The sequence below is a fragment of the Podarcis pityusensis genome (assembly GCF_964106645.2).
Source record: "Podarcis pityusensis genome assembly, chromosome: Z".
In the NCBI taxonomy this organism is placed as follows: Eukaryota; Metazoa; Chordata; class Lepidosauria; order Squamata; family Lacertidae; genus Podarcis; species Podarcis pityusensis.
In genome coordinates, this window is record NC_138044.1 from 38,891,497 (window position 1) to 38,916,332 (window position 24,836).

The window sequence follows — 24,836 nt, forward strand, 5'->3', positions numbered from 1 at the left end:
CCAGTCTGAGATTTCCAGTCGACTTGGCCATCTGGTTCACCTTATCATGTAGTTCTTCCAGTAGAATATTTGTTTCTTTGAGCAGGCAAACCACAACTTCTGAAAACATTGTTGCACTCTCCCACGGTTCTTTGTAACAACTGTCAAGTCCTTGGCATTTAGTTACAGTTTCTAAAGCTCCCCCTAAAGGGAAGACTTATATTTGTTTCTGATACATTTCCATGTTACTTAAAATCCTTTATCCTTATATATTCGTTTAAAATGCGAAAGGGAACAATAGAGTCACAAAAGTTCTCTTCTTTTAACCATCTGACACACACAGATACCTTGATTTGTTCACGTCAGTCCTGACTTCCCCGCTCCAGGATCAGGACGAAAATAACTTCCTTTTACTGCTTCAAATAGTCCAAAAAAATATTCCCAATTTAAAATGTTGGATTCCACTCTTTTGAGAGCAATTTTCAAAGCTCTAGTACAATTTGACTTTGCTTTCTTATATTTACAAAAGAACGGAAGGGTGACTTCCTGTTTAGCCCTTACCGCTCCGTACCAAATTCAATCAATTTTTCTTTCTTTTTTTTTTATAGTCCAATTCTGCCCTTTTCACTAATCTTCCTTTAGTATCCCTATTTGTCCAAATTCTGGGTACTCACGGATGTTTGTTTTAAAGTCCGAATTGTCCAGGAAAAAAGGCAGCGCTCTCCGGCAACAGCTACGCGGCTTCACTCCACAAAAGAAGCAGACGACTCACAGCACAGCGCCTTCACTTCCCCGCTCTGTTCCGGAGCCCGTTGCCGGATTCCTTTGCAGACCGGGGGGGCGCAAACAGTGCCCGCCGAGTCCCAGGGTCACAGGCTTCACCCGCCTGTGGTTTGAAGGGTCCCCGCTGCGCCGAAGCGGTTTTAGACCCGATTTCTGTGGAGCGATCTCCCTCTGGGTTAGAGGGATTCCGCCATTGCCGTTGGCGCCACCTCCGGAAGTACAGGTTCTACTTTCTTTAGGACAGATATACCCATTCCACACCTTTCTTTAGGATAGTACAGGGATTATTTTTAACCTCATGGTCAAGGTGTGCATGCTGCCCAATTTGCTACCGACTTTTATTGTAAGCTTGCTGCCTGAAAACAGCAGCTGTATATGCTATCACTTCCATTTATTATAATAAACCAATCTTTCTTTATTCCTCTGGGGCAGTGGTCTTCAACTGGTGGGTTGGGACCAGTTGCGACCAGTGGGTCACAATCTGATTAAAGGGTATAATCAAGGTGTGGTGCAATAGGAGCACTACCAGTATACAAATATATGGTAGAAGATTAATAAATGGGTCCCTAAATGCATGTTTGGGTTAACAGTGGGTCCTGGGTCTGACAAGGCTGAAGATACCTGCTCTGGTGTGTGCAACATCTTTATGGGGCATAAGGATAAGAACAGAAACACATATTTATAGTGGATGCATGTTTTAACTCCAGTAAGATTCTAAACCTGTTAGGAGTGTGCCTAGGGATATACAAGAGTGCTGGAAACACGTATGGGTGTAGATTCACACCTTGTAGCACAGCCGTCTCTGATTCAGTGACTGCCAGCAATCACTGCTTTTATAGTTTCATTCCATCATGAATTATTTCACGCCTAGTGAGACTTTGTTTTAAGCTGAAGCTCCTTCCACATTCCAAGCATTGATGTGGTTCTCCCCTGTATGAATTTTTTGATGGGAAGTGAGATGGTAACTCTGAGGCACTAATATTCTCAACTCTACTGTATCCAAAGAATAAGAAGAGGAAGAGAAAAGACAGGAGTCTGACTTATTTGTGGTGTCCCTTATGAATGTGAGAAATAAGTTTCAATATATAATATAAAATCACTTTATTAAAAATCGTCAGAGTTGAACTGCAAAATAGTACTAAGATTATATTACATTATTATACTACTTTTAAAAAAATATATCACCTGTCAAGACATTGGCATATATTTGCTCCACTCAATCCAGATGGTGGTGAACCATTATTTTATAGTTATAGATCAACAATATTTACAATCAAAACTCATTATACAGTTAGATTCCAAACCTATTTGTTTGCATAAGTGTATTTCAATATTGTCCACAAAATATACATAGTTTAAAGCTGCTATCAATTGTAATAAAATTAAAAAATATATTTTAAAATAAAGTGAAAGAAGTGGAGAGGGTGAATAAATGCTGTGGATATCTCTTTTGGATACAGATCATATTCTCATTATGATGCAAACACAAATGGATAAGAATGAAAGCTACAAAGATATAACCATCAGGATGGATAAATTACCAACGAAGGGTATAATTTAACTAGCAGTGCCGCTGCACAGTATTAATTAATGTTGATAGGCTGTGTGCTCTTACACAAACTACAATGATCAACAGCATTAGGTTGACTGATCTTAACCAATGTGAATCATATTCAAAACATGTGACTTGTAGATAACTCTAAAGTAAGTGGGAAATCAAATGTTATACAAAAGCCTATTTGATTACTGCACATCTTGGAGGTATTTATCCTTTGGATTGTTTTCAGATCAACTAGCAAATACATTTAAAGCCTGTTCCACAATGCAGTTCCACAGAGCAGCAGGGCATGGTGCCCTACAGCTACTACAAAAACTTGCTGCCAGCCCTGGGGCTCAGAGACTTATTTGTGCCACCATGCTGCTCCTTCTAGCAACTTAAGGGAATGGTCCTAACAGTGTTTTAAATCAAGCCCAAATATTGCAACCCTATGCTCTTTTGTAACTCCCAATAAAGTCAACAGCATTTCCAAGTATAGAACTTAGGTAGAACTGCAGCTGTAATGTTGCAGTTTAATGTAAAAAGCCCAAATCATATAGATTTACGCATGTAAGGTGTCACACATATTTTCAGTTAGTGTTCATGCAGATCTAACCATGATAGTAAGCAGCATGATAAATATAGATCTACAGAATGGCAAAATTCAACAAACCCATTTGCAAAGTTAACAAGAATGAGACGCCAGTAACAAATATAATAAGTGAGCTGGTGGAAGGGGAAACATAACCACCTGACATTTAACACTAGTAGATGTAAATATTTTGAAATACAAATTGTACAAAATTGGATTAATTTTCAACTATTTCCTTCAAATCACTGGAATAAGCCTTCTGACATATAGGTGAGGTTCCCCATCAGCAATTCAACTCTTAACTGGAGACTAAAGAGTCATTAGAGTTAAAAACACCAACAAAAAGCTATTGTTCTGAAACTCCCCAAACATCCTAGAAGGTCTAGACATAAAGCAACAACATAAATTATTTATGTACATGCATTATGAAAACTGAATGTTGTAGAGATATAATGTGCTTTCCATTTCTATGACAAAGACTCATGAAGTGCAATCAACTTGCCACTGCATCCTAATCGTTATAAAATAACGTCGATCTACTGATTCTCTCTGCCCTGGTGTGAAACATTCTTCAAACACTTTGCCATTCATGGGACAAAACTTTGGCTAGACCTCAGGGCAACTCTAACCTAGTTCTTACTGGGGAAGTAAGCTTCTGCTTGAGCTGTATCCCTTCAGACTGCAGGTGGTGGTGGGTGACATAACTAAATATTGCCCTATATACCACCTCAGGACAGCTTTCTGATGCCTCTACATACATTGTGGCTCTCGGGGTCAGGACATCAGGACTAAAGTGAGTCAAAGTACACACAATTTAGCAGCTACATAATTCATAGAGTAAATCAGTGCATTCAATTTAAGCTTAATTTTCTTTAAAACTATTTACATATTAACATTGCATATGCAGTCAATCTATTTCTGTAATGGTAGGAGTTTTCCAGTTGCATAGTATGATGGTTTTATTAATACATATATACCTTCTGCCTTTTTGTAATAGCTGTGCAACACAAAGGACATTTGTCAACCGCATCCGCACAGTCCTTACAAGCAACAAGATGTCCACAAGGAATGAGGACTATTGAGATAGTTTTATCCATACAGATTTTGCAAAGCTTTTCTTCCTGCAAACTTCTTAATTTCTCTTCAGCACTGAGATCTAAGAAGGAAACAGAAAGTTACAAAAATTCTTGAAATGTTTTCCCTCCTTAAACAAATATGACAACTTGATAAAAAAAGAGACAGCTGACAACTTAAATTAAGCTGATGTGGCATATTGGCCAAGAGTGCAAGTTGTGAACCTTTAATGAGCTGCAACTGCCCTCATTTACCAGGTTTTCTAGCCTCTGTCCCCAATATATTGCCTTTCCTATTTTTGTTTATTGGGATGCCTTTTAAAATTCCATTGGAATTTTACCAGAGTAGTCATCCTCAGTTTAAGTTTCGAACTGCTGACAATAAACTGTCCCTAAATCACTTTTTCTCACTTCTTTAACAAAAAGAACAGAGAGCCAGTTAGTCTTTAGATCAGTGGAGGACAGACTCCTGTATCAAAGGGAAAATAACATAGCACCAGGTCAACTGTTTTTTGACCAACCTTTCAGCAAACAATAATTTTGTGTTTTGTAGCTACAGTCCATTTGAGAGCTTTTTTCCTTGCCTATTTCCTTGTTCTTTTCACTGAGATAGCTAATTTACAGCACAATCTTATCATGTCTATTCAGAAAGAACTCCAATTGAATTCAGTGGAGCTTAAAAGGTAAAGGTAAAGGTGACCCCTGACCATTAGGTCCAGTAGTGGCCGACTCTGGGGTTGCGGCGCTCATCTCGCTTTATTGGCCGAGGGAGCCGGCGTACAGCTTCCAGGTCATGTGGCCAGCATGACTAAGCTGCTTCTGGCAAACCAGAGCAGCGCACGGAAACGCCGTTTACCTTCCTGCCGGAGCGGTACCTATTTATCTACTTGCACTCTGACGTGCTTTCGAACTGCTAGGTTGGCAGGAGCAGGGACAGAGCAATGGGAGCTCACCCCATCGCAGGGATTCGAACCGCCGACATTCTGATCGGCAAGTCCAAGGCTCTGTGGTTTAACCCACAGTGCCACCCATGTCCCTCAGTGGGGCTTACTCCCAGGTAAATGGGATTAGGATTGCAGCCTTAGCTATTGTTTGATTCTATGTTTAGAAATCAACTTGAAAATTCTCTGGAAGACTGGGTGAAAGGTACATTAAATAAACAAAGCAACAACTAATTTACCCCCACATTATGAGGATAAAACTACCAGCCTAACCCTTTGGAGACTATGCAAAGTAATTTGGCATACAAAATGTTTTGTACACCTGCCAATTTATGTTTTTTTAAAATAAATAAATAAATTTTGTTTTAAACTATAAAGCAAAAGCGGTAACAATATTTGCTTATCATCATGTTTGTAGAAACAAAGGAAAATTATCCAAAGATTACCAAAAAGGGGAATTATTCAACTGATCACCAATTTGTATGTCATCTTTCCATAGTCAAACCATACTAAGGTGGCTTACAACAGCAAAAAATAAACAACAGAAATGTATAATCCTCTAACAGTTACATATTATACATACATCAAAAACAATGAACTGACAAAAACATCTTGATAAATATACAATAAAACCAAGCAATCCTCAAGTAATACACAAGGTCTAACAATAAAAAATCCAAATGCATAATAGCAGCAAAATTAATGCATCTCTAAATTAAATCTTGACCCCCCCCCCAATAAACTTCTAAACAACATACTGAGCAGCTGGGTCTTCCTAGACCAACATCAGAAGGAATGTTAAATGGAATAGCAGGACAAGTATTTTAAAAATGATAAATCAGTGAACACCAAGAGCATACCAAAAAAGAGATAGGAAACAGCTGTCAAAGCAGTCAGTCAATGGAGTAATGTGTAATAAAATGTTGGAAGGGTGATGCTGCCCAAAATTCTGGTCACCAAAACTCCACCACATGTATCCATGAGCAAACACTCTGCCCTCAAGCAAAAATATATCCCATCCAGAGCAACTTTTCTTGTTCTCAACTCCCATATATGCTTTGGACATATACTGCGCTCACCTTTTTGCAAGGTGCTTTCCCAGGATGCACTAGGGTTATTATCTCTTTGGGCACTGATTAAGTCAGTGACCAATGTCTCAACAGATCTGTAGCCCTCTGCGGACAGATGGCATTTCCTTTCCACAGTGCTCCTAATTTCATCCAGGCTGAAACCCATGTGCATTGCATTCTGTACCAGCTGGTTCTGTAAAAGTTCCTCATCTGCAAAACCAAGAGATGAAAATATAATCAAAGCAAGGAAATTAACTGAGATAAAAATACAGCAGATGTCCTGATATACTGAATTACTTTTAAAATACTTAATGGAAAACATAGTTTACAATACAACTTATCATTGTTCAGATACATGTAAGATTAAAACCGGAATGATAGAGTTTCCTGAAGTGCAGGTAGAGCTCCTAGAGTGCCCTAATGGCTGAGCTCTAGTCCTGTGGCATGACATTTAGTTGACATGAGTCAGGCTGGCCCAAGAACTATACGATCTATGCTTTTTGTTATGTGAGGACACTCAGGTCCAAATCCTTTGTTGGAAAGACTTTTCAAGTTGAGGCTATCTGCTAAATTTTCCTTCTGCTAGGTGCACATCACATCCCAATTTCGTTCATCTTTTCAGACTCAAATTCTGAGGCTGCTCTATGCCATTTTTCCCAGATGCATTATTCCCAGGAACTCACACAGGAGCTGGCTCCTCTCTATTATCTTCTGCTTAAACTTTAGCAAGACTCATTCATTGCCTCTACCTGCCCTCCCTCTTCCCCAAGTGTTCCTTGCTGCAAACTGTATTTCAGATTTCCTTTGGGACTAGAAAAGACTCCACTGCAGGAATGTAAAGTCTCTCTTTGAGGAGGAGAATCTTTCTATGCTTCAACCAGATTTTTATGGTAATGTTGATTGTGGTTTTGCCATCTCCCTTACAAATCCAAGAAGAGGAAGAGAACAAACAAATACAGGAAGCTTAGTTTACTGAAGACCTGGTGACCCTTGTTAGGCTTACTGAGTTGCAAACTGAGCAGGACAGTTACAAACAATTGTATCCATACCTGTAAAATGTGAAAACTTCTCTGCTTCCTCTATCTAAACAGAAACACTGATATTAGAATGGATGTAATGAACTGTGAGCAGAATAGAAAACAACTGCTGGTGTTGTTCTGTAAAATCTTGTGCTAGAGCAGTTTATTACTATTATTATTATTTATTAAATTTCTGTACCACCCTTCATCCAAAGATCACATGTTGGTTTACAAGACAAAAACACAAAAATACAAACCACAGTTACAAACACAATACCGCCCCCCCCCCACATTTACTTGCTACATTTAAATCAACCTTACCGCCAAAGCACTCAACATTTTAAAATAATGGCTTACAATCTAAGAGATGTGGTACGAAAGAAAGAGAAATAAGCAAATTCAAGTACCAACTACATCTATTGTTAGGCAAGGAAGTCACACAGTGATCAGGAGGAATGGCTATTACAGGACTCAGTACTGAGAGTGAAATCACCTCTCCCTCTGAGAAGTTACTGTGTTTGGGAATGGGTCAGGGAGGGGCCAAATGGTAGTTAGTTTTTTTTATTAAAAAAAACCACAGTGGAGAAGGGTAGATTGCACCATGGGTGGATTTAATAAATTATTATTAATTATTATTATTATTATTATTATTATTTATACCCTGCCCTCCCCAGCCAAGACCGGGCTCAGGGCGGCTAACAATCAATAATAAAACGAGTTGAATGAATACAACTTAAAAACAAAATTAAAATACATTAAAACATTAAAACTATTAAAATGCAGCCTAATCACAGGAGGAAAAAGGAAAAAGAAAGAGGGGGAGGGAATCAAATTGACTCCAAGCAAAGGCCAGGCGGAACAACTCTGTCTTACAGGCCCTGCGGAAAGAAATCAGATCCTGCAGGGCCCTGGTCTCATGAGGCAGAGCATTCCACCAGGCCGGAGCCAGAGTTGAAAAGGCCCTGGCTCTGGTTGAAGCCAATCTAACTTCCTTAGGGCCTGGGACCACTAGGGTGTTGTTATTTATGGACCTTGAGGCTCTCCATGGGGCATACCAGGAGAGGCGGTCCCGTAGGTACGAGGGTCCTAGGCCATGAAGGGCTTAAAGGTCAAAACCAGCACCTTAAATATGACTCTGTACTCCACCGGGAGCCAGTGCAGCTGGAAAAGCACTGGGTGAATATGCTCCCATGGCAGAGACCCCGTGAGGAGCCTCGCTGCAGCATTCTGCACCCGCTGGAGTTTCTGGGACAGCTTCAAGGGCAGCCCCGCGTAGAGCAAATTACAGTAGTCAAGTGTGGAGGTGACCGTTGCATGGATCACAATGGCCAGGTCGGGGCGGGAAAGGTAAGGGACCAACTGCTTGATGCGGCGAAGGTGGAAAAATGTCGCCTTGGCTGTTGCTGTAACCTGCGCCTCCATGGAAAGGGTGGTGTCAAGGATTACACCCAAACTCTTAACGGAAGGCAATGGCACTAATTGGGCCCCCACAAGAGAAGGGAGTTGGTCCCTCATCCCCATACCATCCTGACCCAACCAGAGGACCTCTGCCTTTGAAGGATTTAGTTTCAATCGGCTCCCATGAAACCATCCAGCCACAGCTTCCAAGCATCTGGTCAGTGTGTCCGGGGCAGAGTCAGTGTGGCCATCCATCAGCAGATAGAGCTGAGTGTCATCAGTATATTGGTGACAACCCAGCCCAAAGCTCCGGACAATCTGGGCAAGGGGGTGCATAAAGATGTTAAAAAACATCGGGGAGAGGATTGCGCCCTGCGGCACTCCACACACCAAGGAGTGGTGCAACAACATCTCCCTCCCTAGCGCCACCCTCTGTCCCTGACCAGAGATAAAAGAGCACAGCCATTTACGGGCTATGCCCTGTATCCCCACGTCTGCGAGGTGGTGGTCCAGAAGATCATGATCGATCATGTCAGAAGCTGCTGACAAATCTAAAAGGGTCAGCAGTCCCGACCCGCCTCGATCCAGTTGTCTACGGAGATCATCTGTTAGGACAACCAGAGCCATCTCGGTCCTGAAACCAGGACGGAACCCGGACTGAAATGGATCTAAAGCCAATGTTTCCTCCAGAAACCTACCAAGCTGTTCAGCAACCGCTCTCTCTATTACCTTACCCAGATATGGAAGATTTGAAACTGGGCGGTAATTGGATAGGTCTAAAGGATCTAGTGAAGTTTTCTTTAAGAGTGGACACACCACTGCTTCCTTCAGCTCCCCTGGGAATGTCCCCGTGCCAAGGAACAAATTGATAATTTCAACCGGGGGGTCCGCGCGACATCTGGGCATGCCCTAATCAGCCAAGACGGGCACGGATCAAGGAGGCAGGTGGTGGGCCTACCAACTTGGAGGAATCTATCCACATCTGCAGGGAGTATCCGATCGAAATGGTCCAACACTGGACCCGAAGACAATCGAGGGACCTCCAGTTCTGTCACTGTATCTAAATTGGCAGGGAGGTCACGGCTGAACAGAAGGACTTTCTCCGCAAAAAAGCTCGTGAATGCCTCACAGCTATGGGTCGAATTTGTGCTTAAATTTGGCTGTCCTCCTAAGGACATTATTGACCTAATTATTCTAAAAAGTTGTGCCGGGCGAGAGCTAGCGGATGCAATGGAAGCTGTGAAGTAAGATTTCTTAGCAGCTTTCATAGCCATCTCATAGGCTTTCCTAAGCATCCTATAAGATGTTCTTGAAGCTCCGTCACAAGTCCGTCGCCATACTCGCTCTAGCTGTCTGAGATCCTGCTTCATTTTCCGAAGCTCCTTAGTGAACCAAGGGGCCCGGTTTCGGCGGGGTCACAGAGGGCGCTTAGGCATGATCTCATCAATGGCCGCCAAGAGCCAGTTATTCCAGTCCTCGACAAGGTCATCTAATGAGTCGCCAGGAGGAGCAGGGTCCCGCAAGGCCTGATGGAATCTATCAGGATCCATCAGCCTTCGCGGGTGAGCCCAAATAGGCTCACCACCCGAGCAGGGGAGGAGCAGGAAGTCAATCTTAGCTTTCAGAGCGTAGTGATCAGACCACGGCACTTCCACAGGGGGAGCATGATCACATCTATGCCAGGACCAAAGATCAGATCCAACGTGTGGCCTGCTTGGTGAGTGGGGCCCAAAACAAACTGGGAGAGCCCTAGTGTTGCCATGGAAATCACTAGGTCCAGAGCCTGTGAGGATGGGGCGGCATCGGCATGGAACGTTGAAGTCTCCCAAAACCAGTAAGCTTGGGAACTCCAAGGCCCAACCTGCCACCACCTCCAGCAGGTGTGACAGGGTGACTGCCGGTGCGCTGGGTGGTCGGTAAACCAGCCAGACAGCCAAGCTGTCCTTGGTGCCCCATACGAGACCAACACATTCAATGCCGGAGATCGCCGGTGCTGGCAGAGCTCTGAAAGAGCAATCCTCCTGGATTAACAACGCTACTCCTCTCCCCGACCCACAGTCCGCGATTGATGGAGGACAGAGAAACCTGGGGGTTTCTCTTTCTTACCTTTGGTAAGGCAGTGTGAGGGTTGGGAAGGACACCAAATATTGGACTTCCACAGGGCACCATAGTACCCAAGTCTGCCACTGGTTGCACAGGCAAAATATATTTTGCCTGTGGAACATTCTAAGCTCACATCAACACAATACATTTAAATCACACTTAATTGGGATGGCTTCCCCCAAAGAATGCTGGAAAGTGTAGTTTGTTAAGAGTGCTGGAAATTGCAGTTCCCAGGACACCTTTGGGAGAAGTGATGTACTTTAAATGTATGGCGTGGATGTGATCCAAAGCAAGGTGTGATCAGGAGGTAATTTCTGCATGTAGAAGGGCGCACTTGTATTCAACCCAAGGGGGTAGAGGTTCATGAAATAGATTATTGGTTGTGTTATACTCAGGGAATACCTACTGAAATTAATGGACCTATGCTAGTCATGTCCATTAATTTCAGTGGGTCTACTCAAAGTCTGACTATATTGGATACAGCCCCATTTGTCAATCTGTAAATTGTAATCTTCAGGCTGAAGGAATGACCAGTGCTATTTTTAATAATTTTGTACATTCATGGATAATCACAGTCTAGCAATATTACATTGAAGCCCTAAAAACAATAACTTTAAAGTAGTATTGCAATTTATACAAGCCCTTTTTTTTATTTGAGCAAGTAAATTACTCTGCTGAGAACAGCATGTATTCTGGACCAGTAGTTCTAAATGGAGTGTTATGCTCATTTACTATCCATGTTTTCCCCATCATCATCATCATCATCATCATCATCATCATCATCGTCTTGCTTCCACTGCCACTGCCTGACAGGAACCACCACCAGAAGCAGCAACAACAGCAGCAACAGAAGCAGCAGCTGAGCAAGACTAAGGACATGGAGGTGGAAGTTGGAGGTGTTGTCAGTTCCTAAAGACTCCAGTCTCCACTTTGCCTCATTCCCAAATGAAGCACAAACCCTGGGTAAGCACCTGGAACCCCTGGAATCTCACACTGAAACAGTATTTTTAATTTTTACATTTTTATAGGGATGGTTTTTTCATTTCATTTCATTTATCTATGTGGATTTTTGTTTATTTGTTTTTCTGGTGGCAAATCACTTTCAGTTGTTTTTGGCAAAAGAAACCAACAAATAAATAATACTAATAATACTAACAATACTAATAATAAATTAAGTAACTTGAACTCAGCATATAGTAATTAACCTTTACAACAACATATGGAAGCACCATCTGTTCAAACATAGGCAGCTGGAGAAAGATGGCAAGATAGTAACCAAAGCCCTTTTATTCATTTGACTGGTTCAGTGAATTTATAGTTCAAAATTACATTTATCTTAAAATAGATTTTCAATGGAGGTATACAGAAAGCATGGTTCCTGGGGGCAGGAGGGTGGGGAGAGTGGAGAAGACACACACTTACTGTAGAATCCTGTTGTGGTGTTAAATGAATGTTATTCACAAAGTCTTGCCCCTTTTCTTCTACCAGGTATTTGCACCTAGATGGAAAATATTTGAACTAAATAAAATTGATATCACCTAAAACAGTCTCATGGAAGAATGCACTTATAGTGAATCTGGAAGAACATAGTAGCCTATGAGAAAAGGTTCTTAATATGTTATGGAAGTGGAAGTTGACATAATTCCTTAAAATGTACACTGATCAGATTACCTGGAAGTTAAAAACCAAATTACTGCTTTAAATCATTGACAGGTGCAGTGAGTGACTGATTTGGAAACAACAAACAAACAAGCTCCCGCCCTACCATGTTATAGTCCATCTTTTAATTTGCTTGCTAACAGTACAGCTCTCTTCTCACCCTTTCCTCAGAAAAAAGAGGCTTTGGGAGCATCAATCACAGATCCTATTTACCAACATAAGCAGTGAGGTCTCTGTTGGTCTGTTTCCATTCCATCATAGGGAGAGGGACAGTGCAGAGAGCAATCACCAAAACTTGCCCAGGATTCAGAAGCCCTAGAGATCCAATTTCTCCCAACTGCATCTCCCACATAACTTTGCCTCCGAGCTGACAGACAGAACAACTCTTTCTGAGATGGCTGCGCTTTCCTACCAGGCTGCTGTCTGGAATGTCTCCACACCCCTCCCAAAAATAAAATGTTAAGGGAAATATTAAAGAATAGATTAGTGAGAAGCTTGCAAAGGAGGTCACAGAGCAGCTGGTTTAAATTCCAACATCACAGACCACTTTACAAATAGGTAATCTACATTTGCAGAGTCTCCTGAAAATGGAATGGAACCACGTGAAGAGTACTTATTAACATAAGTATACAATGTACAGTATGTATATATAGACACTAGCACAGATAACAGATAATACACATAGGGAGAAATGAAGTGCCTCACCCAGGAAACCATTTTGCATGCTGCTCCCAAGGATCTTCATCTGTCTTCCACTCCTGTAATCCACCACCACAGTGAAAGCACGCAACGTTATCACCATTACCTGTGGAGAAGTAGGAATATATTCATGTATAAGCTCTTAATAAAATCTGCCTCTGCAAATATTTCTTTGAATGGAATGAAAGCTTATTATGCCAGGTGCCAGGTGAGCAGTCCTGGAGAAAATGATCCAAAATGGGGGCAAGTTTTGCCCTAATTAAATCAACTGTTTTCAGGCCTTTTCACCTTCACCTTCCACATTAATCTGTCTAGCATGCTTGCGCTGCAGACTCTGGAGTGTCTGGGGTGCACATTCAGTTTACATGGGATGCTGCTGATCATGCCTCTCAACTGCCTCAGATGAACAAGTGTGTGCCCCAAGACACATATGCACCCATTGCAGCAGGTAAGTTGAGGTAGACAAGCTGTATTTTAAAAGGAAACTTATCTATCATTCCTTATCTTTTCTCTTAGAACCCCCTATTTTATTTTCAAGTGGCTAGGAAACACTTTTCTCTGCTACATAAGGCTGAATTTATACAAATTAACATACAGATATTCACATTTTTCTGGGGCGGAACCAAAGTTCAGCACAAATGAACTGTGCATCACTGAAAACCAGCATGTCCATATTTATGTCCTACCACATCATTTAAGGTAGCCTATTAAACTCTCCTATGCAGCGTAAGACTTTTACATTCAAATTGACTTTTGGTTTCTAAGAACAGGCCAACTGTAAATTTCTGTCATTAACATATTTTTAACTATCCCAAGTTCTTGGGATGGGGTGAATTTTAAGTAAGTTGGAAGAAAAAGAATCTGCACTAAATCAAATACAGTACATGAAAAGTATATCCTCTCCAATGCAAAGGACATAATAATAATTATGCACTTGAACAAATATTTCATTTGAAGATTATTTAGCACAAAAAACAAAAACAATGACTCAGTTGTTTGAATTATTTAAAAAGCACCAAATTTAGAATTACACACTAGTGTTAACATGTTAACAAGAGTTAGTCAAACTTGGTGGTCTAAAAAACAGTAAGAGAACTGAAAAAGGCCACTGCTTTTAATTCCATCATTTTGCTAATTTTATTAAGAGCTCATTGAAACCATGTTAGGCACTACTAATCATATAATGTCGTTTCCCCCCTTGAGGGATAGCAATACAAACTTTGAAGCTCTGTATTCAGCTTACCTAGGCTATAAAAGCCTGCTTGGGCAAGTTGCTCCTTGCTAACCAAATACCTCCATGTTGCAAATGTCTTGATTCGGTTCTCGTAATCTGCCATAGATGGAGTTTGGGGAAGGTCAGCATTATGTATGTCACTTCTATCCAGGCTGGTATCACCAGATTGATTTGAAACACTTCCAACATTTCCCACATCGTGGCCGAGGACAAAAAAACACCTAGGGAAGTGGCGTCTGTGCTCTGACCAAGCACGATCAGAAGGTTCCCAGTTTTTCAGTTTTCCTCCACAGCAGAAACATTCAACTTCATCACCAGTGCCAGTGTAATAGAGTCCAGCATGGGCCAGCTCTTTCGGAGTGATAAGAGTATGGGAAGGCCAGTTGTGAAAAGATCTCAGCCTGGCTTCTTCACTACACATGGCAGGATTTCTGGGGTACAGAGAACCAGAGAGATCTACCACTTGCCCACTTCTCAAAAGATAATCTGCATAGAGATCAGAGGATGGATCAAGAGGGGTCTGGAGAGAGTCAGCTGCAAGGCTGATTTCAGTTCTGTGTGAACAGTTTGGGAAAACAGAATGCGTATCATTCTTCAGAATCTTAATGGCATTAATAAACTTGCAGTTTGGAGAAACAGTTCTATGTCTTCCAACTGCCGAGTCCCCATTTTGCCATCCTTCAATGGTTGCATGACAACTAAAACACTTTACTTTGTCTCCCTCTCCAGTGTAGAAGAAACCAGCTTGGGCTAGAGTTGAGGAGGAGATAGGACAGTGACTTGGAAAATTGGTAAATGTTTGTAGTCTGGAGCATTCTTTAGCAAGATCTTGGTCAGGATCATCCTCTGGAGTGGCACGAGCTTCACAGTTATCTGGTCCATTACATGTCATCCCTCCTTCAAGAAAAGGGTTTTCAAGCGTTTTCCTAAATAAGAACACATTTAAGTTTAGAATTCTAAAGGTATGAAATTTAATACTTAACTTTTATATGGGTTTTTGAGAGTTCAAAGTGCTTCATATTCAGAGTAGACATGATGACCTCCAGATGTTGGACTCAAACTCCCATTGACACCAGCCACCATCATGGTCAATAGCCAGGGATCATGAGAGTTGTAGTTCAATAACTTCTGGAGGGTATCACACTGGCTACCTCAGATCCAGCTGTAATCCTTAAAACAAACCTATAAACGTCTCCATTATTACCTTCTATTTTAGAGATTGTAAAGGGGTGGGCTTGCAGCTAAGTATCACTCCTGATGCCCGATCATAGCTGTCAATCTTCCCTTTTTTGGTGGGAAATTCCCTTATTCCAGCGTCATTTCCTGCTGCTATCCCGGATTGTTAGATATCCCGGAGACCGTCCACGGGACAGGTGAGGCAGCTGATCCCTTATTTTTGAGGCTGCTGATCCCTTATTTTCAAATCTGAAAGTTGACAGCTATGTGCCCGATTTGTGTGAGTTGATTCACTTCCCTAAGGACTAACCTGTTTGTTTTAGGCAGAATGTAGAAAGGTATGTCTTGTAGATAACAGCATATACCAGGCTCCCTCAACCTTGGCCCTGCACATGTTTTTTGGCCTACAACTCCCATGATCACTAGCTAGCAGGACCAGTGGTCAGGGATGATGGGAACTGTAGTCTCAAAACATCTGGAGGGCCAAAGCTGAGGAAGCCTGGCATATACCAGCATAATGTAAGGCGGTGAATGAACCCTTAACGTTCAGTGAGTAGTTGAGACTACAGGCAGTGACTGTTTTAGGTGTGTCTGGTATGTGTGTGACTGCGTGCATCATGCCAGAACTGAACTGAAAATGTCACAAAAAGGGGCAGAATTGGGTCTATGCAGGCTTTTTCAATGGTATTGGTCATAGACCAATACAGTGGTCTATGAACAGCCCTGTTAATGAACTATTCGTTTTACGAACCCCACAGAACCGGAAGTAGGTTCTGGTTAGCTTTACCTCGGTCTACGAACAGAAGCCGAATGGTGGAAGGGCACCAGCGGTGGGAGGCCTCATTAGGGAAACGCGCCTCAGTTTAAGAACAGCTTTGGTTTAAGAATGGACTTCTGGAATGGATTAAGTTCGTAAACCAAGGTACCACTGTATATGTGATTTCACTGAAATGTAACCCCCACGTAAATTGGGGGTTACCTGTACTCAAGTAACTGATGAGATTCCTTGACTGCTAAAAGCCTTTCTCAGAAGTAGAAATATATGTTGTCCCACTCTTGAAGAAATAGAAAACACCAACAAGTAATCACTTGCTGTTACAGTGTAGGGCTGATCTTCTTCAAGAACTTAACAGTTTCTTAGGTTTATGTGACACTTCTGGTTAAGCCTTAATTCAGATACTATAAATTCAATGTAGGCTCTGACACACCATTCACTTTATTATCTTTAAACAGCTGTTAAATACATTTGTTAAAATGATTTATTTGAATGTTAAATCTGGACCAGCATAATGAAATTTGAATATAAACACTGAGTCTATCATAGCTTCTTTACCTGCAATCCTAATGAGAGGGGATTACCTTAAACCTCAAAAGAAAGCATTACTACAGGAAGTCAAATATGAAATGTGTATTTAAAACAGCATAATTAACAAGAGAACAAAGTATTGTCATATGTATAGAACATATTTGCAGCTGTTGCTGCTAATGCTGCCAATGGTGGCTCATGGCGACTGGTGGCTGTGGAAGCTCAGGCTTGATGGCCTGGTTCTGCACTTAAGAGACTACCAAGATGGCCTTTGGCCTCTTCAGCAGTCTCAGCTTTTGTAGCTGGAGTCAATCAGGACCCTTCACTATCAGGTCAGGTGGGAAAAGCCAAGATGGTTTCCAAATACTTTCCAAATATTCAGCCTGCACCCTTAGTGGGAATGAATCCCAACAACTTTAATGGGACTAATTTTTGAGAGGACTTAGTAATTGCTCCTTCTAGCCTTCAGGTAGCTTACCTCAATATTTGTTATCAACATAAATAGGTCTAACCTACAAATTTCTAATAAAAATATTTCTAATTCTTCTAAAATGCCATTGGCAGCTGTAGCTTTTGCTAGCATATGCATTGAAATTATATAGTACAGGTGCTGACTTAATCTGTGGGCACTTTTCTAATTAAAACATTAATTAACTAATTAAACATGTGGGGTCCTAAATAGTTTAACCCAGTGTTTCCTAAACCTGGGTCTCCAGCTGTTTCTTGGACTATCACTTCCATCATCCCTAGTTAGCAAGACCAGTGGTCAGGGATGATGGGAACTGTATTCCAAAAGTACCTGGAGACCCAAGTTTCGGAAACACTGGGTTAACCAGTGATTAAGTCCTATTAAACACAATTGGACCTCCTTCAGGGTATACATGCATAGGATAGCCCTGTCAATGGTGCTAGCTTAATGGCTTTATTGTTCCAGCTCTTCTAGTTTTATAAGTTGGACACTGCCTTGGGCAACTTGCAGCTGAAAAGCAAATGATAAACTTTATACATAAATAAATAATTTGGTTTACACAAGTAACACAAATATGGCACAAGATTTTTCTGAAATCATTATGTCCACAAAATTTCTGGAAGAAAGAGGAGCAAAGACAAATACACACCTGACCTCTGTTTTAAATTTAAAAAAAAGCATACTACACATACTTTTTCATTAGCGTCTTTCAAATATTGCAGTAATGTGCCATCCACAGGAAAAAATGTTCAAAAATTGTTTACTGATGCATTTTACTTTTCTGCAGCTGTGTGTGCATAATTTCTCAGCAAATTAAAAGCTTTGGTCATGGTGGACATGTTACAGATGAGAGATTTTAAACAGTATTCAAATACTAAAGAAGTTGTTGATGGGCATTACCAGAGACATCCAGTTATTTCCTTCACTCAATATATCAAATTTAACATCGCATGTACCAACAGCAACCTCAATTACTTCAGCTGCTTTATTCACTCTTTCACATGGTTGACAAGATGTATGATGCCCATCAGTTGCTGGTTGCCCAAGAGTCAAGTATCTTAGGCCGCAATTCAAAATCGCAACCAAACTCTCAATCACATGACATCAATATGGCATCGCCTTATTGACAGGTGGATTGTTGACAGGTGGGTTGTCTGGCTCATCTGTCAAAATCCCTTGTGTGGAGTTTCCAAGCACTTTACCTGACAGCCACTTTTCGGAAGCACACGGCATAGGGCTGGCAAAGTGCTTCTTTTTCTCACCCATAGGGGTGCGGAGAGAGAAGCATCAGCTACCTAAGGGAGTTCCCCTTCACAAAATGCTGCTGGAGCAAGGTGCACTCTCAACATGGAACTGCATCTTGCTCCAAGCAAAGAAACAATTATCAGCTCACTGTAAGCACTGGATTGTTCCTTTTAAATATCATATTTATCCACCCCACAGCAGAACAGACATCATAAATGGGTGTGCCTTGGGGAAAACAGTATTGTAGGCCCAGTCTGGCCCATAGGTCAGAAGTTCCCCACTCCTGGTTAAGAGCTGTGTGAAGAAGTACAGAGATAGCTCAGTCACTAGAGCATGAGACTCTTAATGACAGGTTCATGTTGGGCAAAAGATTCCAGAATTGCAGGGAGTTGGATTAGATGACCCTTTTGGTCCCTTCCAACTCTACAATTCTGTGTTTCTGTCTGTCCTGAATCTTCTATGATTAAGCTTCATCAGATGAACCAGGTCCTAGTATTATGAGACAAGGAGAAAAATCTTTTTTTGCACCATGCATAATTCTATAACTTCCATTGTGTGCCCTCTTAGTTGCCTTTTCTCCTAAGCTAAAAAGCCCCAAATGTTGTAAACCTATTCCTACCTGGAGCAAGGCATGCTCCCACTAGCTGTCAGCTGATGAGTGGTGGGAGCATGTCATGCTCCAGCATTATCATTCCTGATCACTGGCCATGCTGATTGGGGCCGACAAAACATATGGCTGGTCACAGGTTCCCCACCCGTCTTCAAAGGAATGAAAGTTATTTTTCCCCATGTTTTGACAGATTTGAGCAGTGAAGAAAAATTAGCTAAGCTGCATTTTTCAAACAACTTATTTATCAACCTGAGCAATTACATTCTGTGTAATCAACATTCCTGTTGTACTATAGGAAGAAAAGGATTTGGGTTGCATTATCAAAGGAGAATTCAGCTTCAGGAGTTTGTCATGTGTACAGGTGTGTCCAGCAGCCACACCCAACCATCTTGGTTCCCAGGGGGCACCATTTCTTTGCATACTACAAGGAAGCATCTTGCTTTTATCCTGCACAGCTTTTATTCCACTTGTCAAAACTGAGCAAGCAACCTAAGAAGCAGAAGCCAAAGAAAACACGACATGCATGTGGCAGTGCCACCACCCAGCTACCTGTCATCTTCAGCATAAGGGAAGCAATTGTGGAATAATAATAATAAAAAACCCGAGATTACTGCAGCTACTCTGCTCTCATAACAGCCTTTTCCAGGAAAGTAGCGGGGTGGGGGAGAGGGATGTACTGGAGATAGCACACTCTCCTCCCTCCACATATGCACACACTCAAGTCTTACAGGATAAAGGCTGCAGGAGTGCAAAAGTGAAGTTACACACTCACAGTCCCACAGATCTGTGGGGTAAGGTGGAGAAGCAAGGAGGGAACTGTCCAAATAGGGGGACACCCGCGCACAGGGCCAGTACATGGCATTTTGCCACATGAGGCGAACCACAAAATGCCCCTCCTTCCTGCCAGGCAAGCAGTGATCTGCATCGGGGGCGGGGTGGGAAGGTGGGAAGAAAGATCCACATAGGCATCTGCCGCCCCTGTGCATCCTGCTGCCTGAGGCAACCGACTCACCTTGCTTCATGGAGTGGGTCGGCCCTACCACGCCAATCCTATTGAAAGGGGTTTGTGGGGCTGAAATCGTGCCAAGTTACTACCTCCTCTGCATTTGCTTACTATATCAAGAGGTGCGGCTTTGGCGGCCCCGTTCCAGAAATTAGGGGTTCGCCACCTTTGCTCGCTTAGCCACTGACCCTAGCCTCGGGCGCTTAACCCCGCCCGTTTCGCCGAGGAAGACCATGCCTGACCCCGCAACGTAGGCCTTACCTTTGGACTCACGAGGCCAAGCGGCTCCTGTGACTCTTGAAACCGTCAGCTGCCTCAGAGAGGGGCGGGGAAAATGGCGGCTGCTCCCCTTCGTCTCCTCAGAAGAGCGGCCGGGCGCGGGCGGATGCGCCACCCAGCGGCCTCGGCGAGGAGCCGCGATGCCGGGCGAAGCGCCTCGCGGAAGAGCGGCACCTGGCGGGACTCAGTTGCCAGGGCGGGAAGCGTTAGTCGCGGGGAAATGCGGTGGAGGCCACGGGCGGACTACAATTCCCGTCAGTCCCCAAGCGCTGCGTCGCCAGTGATCAGCGGTGATGGGAATTGTAGTCATGTCCCCATCCCCTGCCTCGGTTGGCGGTGCGCTGCGCTCTTTTGTAACAGCCAGCGACTCAAAATCGAGCAGGATGTCATATAGGATCAGCTTGCCTACGTTGGTTTATTGGCGTGTTTGCGGACTGCACTTCCATGAAAAAGGAGAAAAGGGGGAAATGAAGGAAGGAGGCACGTCGCCATAAGAAACGGCAATAAAAGAATTATGGCTGCGATCTAAAAATATATATTACCTACGAAAATCTCAACAACTTTCGGGGTGTCCTGGTTTCTGAAATATGACAGCCCTACATTAGTAAATGTATGCTCAGGCAGAACTCTTCCCTCCCACGTATCGTGTTTTCCATCACTCAAGGTCACTTAGTGGATTTGTGTGGAGGGACCTTGAGCCCCCGCAGTGTTATGCCCTTGGTTAGTTAAGTATTTTTATTATTTACTTGATTTAGAGGACACACCTGCCCCCAGCCTCCCTGGCTTTGCCCATGTTAAGTGGTAAATGAATGAATGAATGAATGTACATTTTTTTACTTTCAACATTCATATATTTGCCAAAAAACCTTCCAACACCATAGCTGTCAACGTTTTCCCCCTTTTAAGGGAAATTCTCTTATTCTGAATAGGATTCCTCGCAAGAAAAGGGAAAAGTTGACAGCTATGCAACACTGCTGTGGGGCAGTGTGAAGAGACACCTCTCCTTTGGAAGGGGGGGGGGGCTGCTCAGAGACTAGGGGCAGCAGCAGCTGCCCAGAGGACTCCCAAGGAGAGAGGAAGCTGAGGGAACACTTCAAGGGAGGGTGTTCAAAAAGGGGTGAGAGGATGCCAGCTCTGCAGGCAAGGGGTGATATAGCTGGGCTCCTGAGCCCCACAGGAGTGCTGCAGAGCGAATGTAGTTGGTCAAGGGAGCCTTGGACCCAGAAAGGTTGAAAACCTCTGTCATAATTGACTGAAAAGGCCCTGTAACGACCACCTGCCAGATCACATTTAGCCAGAGAAAATGTGCTTTAAATGTATGATGTGGATGTGACCTGTGTCTGTACTGGCTACCATGCTTAAGACAGTTGGATTGTTCTCTGCTTCTGGCAAACATCTTCAAAGGCTCATTAATGTTCCAAATGATAAACTGGTTTGTAATCAACAAATGATTACATTCTGGAGTATGTTTGTTTATATTGTTACAAAAGCCAGGTGTCTGCTCCCTCTCTCTGCCAAGCAGTGGCCAGAGCGTATGGGGTCACAAACACCCCAGGGTCTGTGTGGAGAATAGAAGACACTGTGGAGACTCTAGTGTTTTAAGAAGTAAGGTTTATTTGTCTATTTACACTCTCAGTCTGCATGAACAGGGTTCAAATTTTATAGCATGACCCAAAGCATTGCAGGCAGCTGTTCCTTCTCCCTCACCAAGATGGATCTCAGCCTTTCTTCCTCTTTCTTCTTCCCAGAAGCCCCTTCCCCTTCCCCAGAGCAGTTCACTGGCAACCTTCCAAGTCACTGGTCACACTTGGTGAAAGAAGTTCTATTGCTTTATTAAGCTACCCATGAATTCCTTTGTGGCTTATATTATCCCTTCCTATCACAAATAACACCAAATCCTAGCATTGATTACCGTATTTTTTTCATCTATAAGACACCCCCATTTAAGACTCTGATTTAAGAAAACGGGGGGAGATGGCCCCCATGTATAAGATACCTCCAAATTTTGGACATAATTTTTTAGGGGAAAGAACCTAGTCTTATACATGGAAAAATACGGTAATTTTAGTGTTTAAGGGGAGCCCCCCCGGTTCTGTAACAGTATTCTTAGATCACATTTTACCTTGGGATGCCCTGGTGGGTGGGTTACATGCAATCTACATACCCAGAAGTTGAATTAAATTCAGTAGAATTAATATTGTAGCCTTTCCCTGCTGGCAGAGGCACATTAAAGTTGTTAAATGCTATAAAGAAAAAGGGGCATTCACATGTTACATACTATGAGTGAGCAGTCTTTATACCTGTGTACGCAACCATTCAACTTCACAAATCAACTAGTTTACACTCTTTCATGCAAACAATTGCACATCTATAGTCTGTTTGTATCTGGTGTTAAGTGTACTAAGTGAGTCAAGTCAAGGTGCCACATGGCTCTGTTGTTATAAGATAAAATTAAGGCTATGTGCCTAAAACACATTTCCTGAGCCTTGGGATAGCCAACATGGGTGGAATCTAGTCACATATGAAATTCTTGTGACTACAACTCCCATAATCTTTGGTAACTGGCCACGACTGACTAGTAGGGTCTAGGGGTCGTTCACACTTCTGCTTGCCCCATGTTTCCTAAGCACAAGTCTGAGAGGTTTCTTGTTTAACCCATTGTTTCCCTGGGGAAAACGGGCTGTTTACCGCTGGGGGCTTATCCATACAGTACTTACTTCTCATGTGCTCTTAAAGCTCTGTGTCAGAGCCCTGTGTTGTTTTTTGCTCCAAAGCCTTCCATGTGAAAACCCTCTTTTTAACACTAAATCAGAGCAAATGGAAAGAAAACCGTGGAAAATCTGAATTGACCTTTGCTCCAATTCAGTTTTAAAGAGCAGATCTTCGTGGGAAAGCTTGGGATAATAATAATAATAATAATAATAATAATAAAGCTAGGGCATGGAATGTTAAAGCGCTTGCCTGGAATGAGTGGGGCAAAGGGTGAGGGGAGACAGACTTTGTGCTTAGAGTGCGGAAACTTGTTGTGGGTCACTTTAACCCCAGAGCAGCCGTGTAGGTGTGCAAAACTGAATTAAAAGCGGGGCGGGGCGCCGTCCACGCAAGGCCCCCTCCCCCGCGCAAAGTCCATCACATGACCCGGCGCACGGGAACTATTTAAACAGCAGGCCTCGGCTCAAGAAGTCTGCAGTTGTACTGAAGGGAAGGCATGGTCTACTGTCCTGCGCCTGCCGGCCCTCTCCGTTCCTCCCGGCGGAGTCCCGTGCTGCCCCTGCGCCTAGTCCGCGCCATGCCGCCAAGGAAGCCCAGGTTCTCCCGCCCTCAAAAGCCTCCTCTCCCTCCTCCTCCTCCTCCCCGTCGTCGTCGTCGTCCTCCTCCTCCATCGCCGCCCACTTTCCCGTCATGCTCGTCATGGCCGCCCCCACCGTCCCCTCTGACCTCGGGCCCGCCGTTCTCGCATCCGGGCTTTCGGCACTACACCAGGAAGATGGCGGCGGGAGCGGCGGCCTCAGCGGTGGCATCGACATCGGGGGCATCCACGGCGGCGGCGCTCCCTGCCGAGTGGATCAAGAACTGGGACAAATCGGGCAAGATCGAATTGTGAGTCCGGGGGGGCGTGGGGGTCTGGGGGGAGGCGCAGCGGTGTGGGGGGTGGTAAGGGGAGAAAAGACATGGTGGGAGGGGGAGCAGGCAAGGTGCGCTGGGTAGAAGATCGGCGAGGGTGGGCAATGGAGGGCCTGATCCCACTCACCCAAGCCCTCAGATCGGCGGTTCCTGCTGTGGGGGCGAGACCCCCCCCCTTTCCCGCGCGCGATCCCCCGATCCCCCTCCCCCGATCTCCGCCGCCCCTTCCCAGCGCTAGGCCCTGAGGTGACTCCAGGCTTCCCTCGCTCCTTTCAGCGCCGCGCCCGCCCCCATCTCTTCTTGCGCTAATCCTCCCCCCGGCCCACACCTTTAGATCTCGGTCCTTCTTCCTCTCGCTCTGCTTGGAGATCAGATCGCTTTGAGCTCCTTTCCCTGCCTCGCGATGGAAACGGGACAGGCGCGCTCGCCGGGGGGCGGGTTGTCTCTCGGTGCGACCCCCCCACCCCCCCACCCCACTCCCCTGCGATCGCCGCCTTTCCCGTTTCCATCGCGAGGCAGACGTTCGTCAAAAGCTGTGCAGTATTAGGTGTCTTGGGCCCTTTCTTTCCTTTCTTTCTCTCCCCCGTTATTATTGTCATTATTGTTACGTTAACCAGCCCTCGCCTTTTGGTAACGTTCCCCACTCCCCACCATAGCTGGACCGACCTTCCTGCAGTTGCATTGTTGTTCGTTTGTTCAACAATTTATTCTTCCAACCATCTGAATAGAAAGCTATCTTTAGAGAAGCGTGAAGCTTGGATGCTATAAGTGTAAGCCTTTCCCCCACCATCTTAGCTTGCTTAGGGGCTGCCTTTTGGTACCTTCCCCAGTGAGGTTTATGGTCTTTCTGGCTCCAGTTTTGTACATCTTAGTGTGGGGTTTCTGCTAATAAAATCGGACCGCTTGCTGAAGGTGTAATGGGGTTGGACAGCAACCCTAATCCCTCTCACTAGAGAGTGGGTTCCATTGAAGTCAGTCAGGCTTGCTTCTGAATAAACGTGCTTAGTAGGATCATACTATAAAAGTTGCCTTTTGTA

At 43.7% G+C, this 24,836-nt stretch overlaps 2 protein-coding genes and 1 long non-coding RNA gene across 5 annotated transcripts in view; 1 reads left to right on the plus strand and 2 right to left on the minus strand.

Moving 5' to 3' along the window:
* Positions 1-1,848: 1,848 nt before the first annotated feature.
* On the minus strand, positions 1,849-20,727 carry XIAP (X-linked inhibitor of apoptosis). 2 transcript variants are annotated; one of them, XM_080990573.1, is made up of 7 exons: positions 20,158-20,727; positions 14,097-15,013; positions 12,860-12,959; positions 11,918-11,993; positions 7,025-7,058; positions 5,985-6,185; positions 1,849-4,047 (listed from the first exon to the last, which is right to left on the minus strand). In XM_080990573.1, the coding sequence occupies exons 2-7, from the start codon at positions 14,977-14,979 to the stop codon at positions 3,854-3,856; spliced, it is 1,488 nt and encodes a 495-aa protein (XP_080846699.1). In that variant the 5' UTR covers positions 14,980-15,013; positions 20,158-20,727; the 3' UTR covers positions 1,849-3,853. The 2 variants fall into 2 exon arrangements, with proteins under 2 accessions (XP_080846699.1, XP_080846700.1); XM_080990574.1 differs by lacking the exon at positions 20,158-20,727 and adding an exon at positions 19,906-20,131.
* A 1,262-nt stretch (positions 20,728-21,989) lies between these two features.
* On the minus strand, positions 21,990-24,254 carry LOC308468764. Its single transcript, XR_013981858.1, has 3 exons — positions 24,128-24,254; positions 23,614-23,748; positions 21,990-22,978 (listed from the first exon to the last, which is right to left on the minus strand). It is a non-coding gene; the product is annotated as an uncharacterized lncRNA (long non-coding RNA).
* LOC308468698 (THO complex subunit 2-like) overlaps positions 23,332-24,836 on the plus strand; it is a 60,233-nt gene continuing 58,728 nt past the window's right edge. The window contains exon 1 of one of the 2 annotated variants that reach the window (XM_080991059.1): positions 23,332-23,775. In XM_080991059.1, the coding sequence (XP_080847185.1) occupies positions 23,384-23,775 (392 nt within the window). In that variant the 5' untranslated portion in view covers positions 23,332-23,383. The remainder of the gene's footprint in view (positions 23,776-24,836) is intronic. The other variant, XM_080991058.1, reaches the window with a different exon arrangement.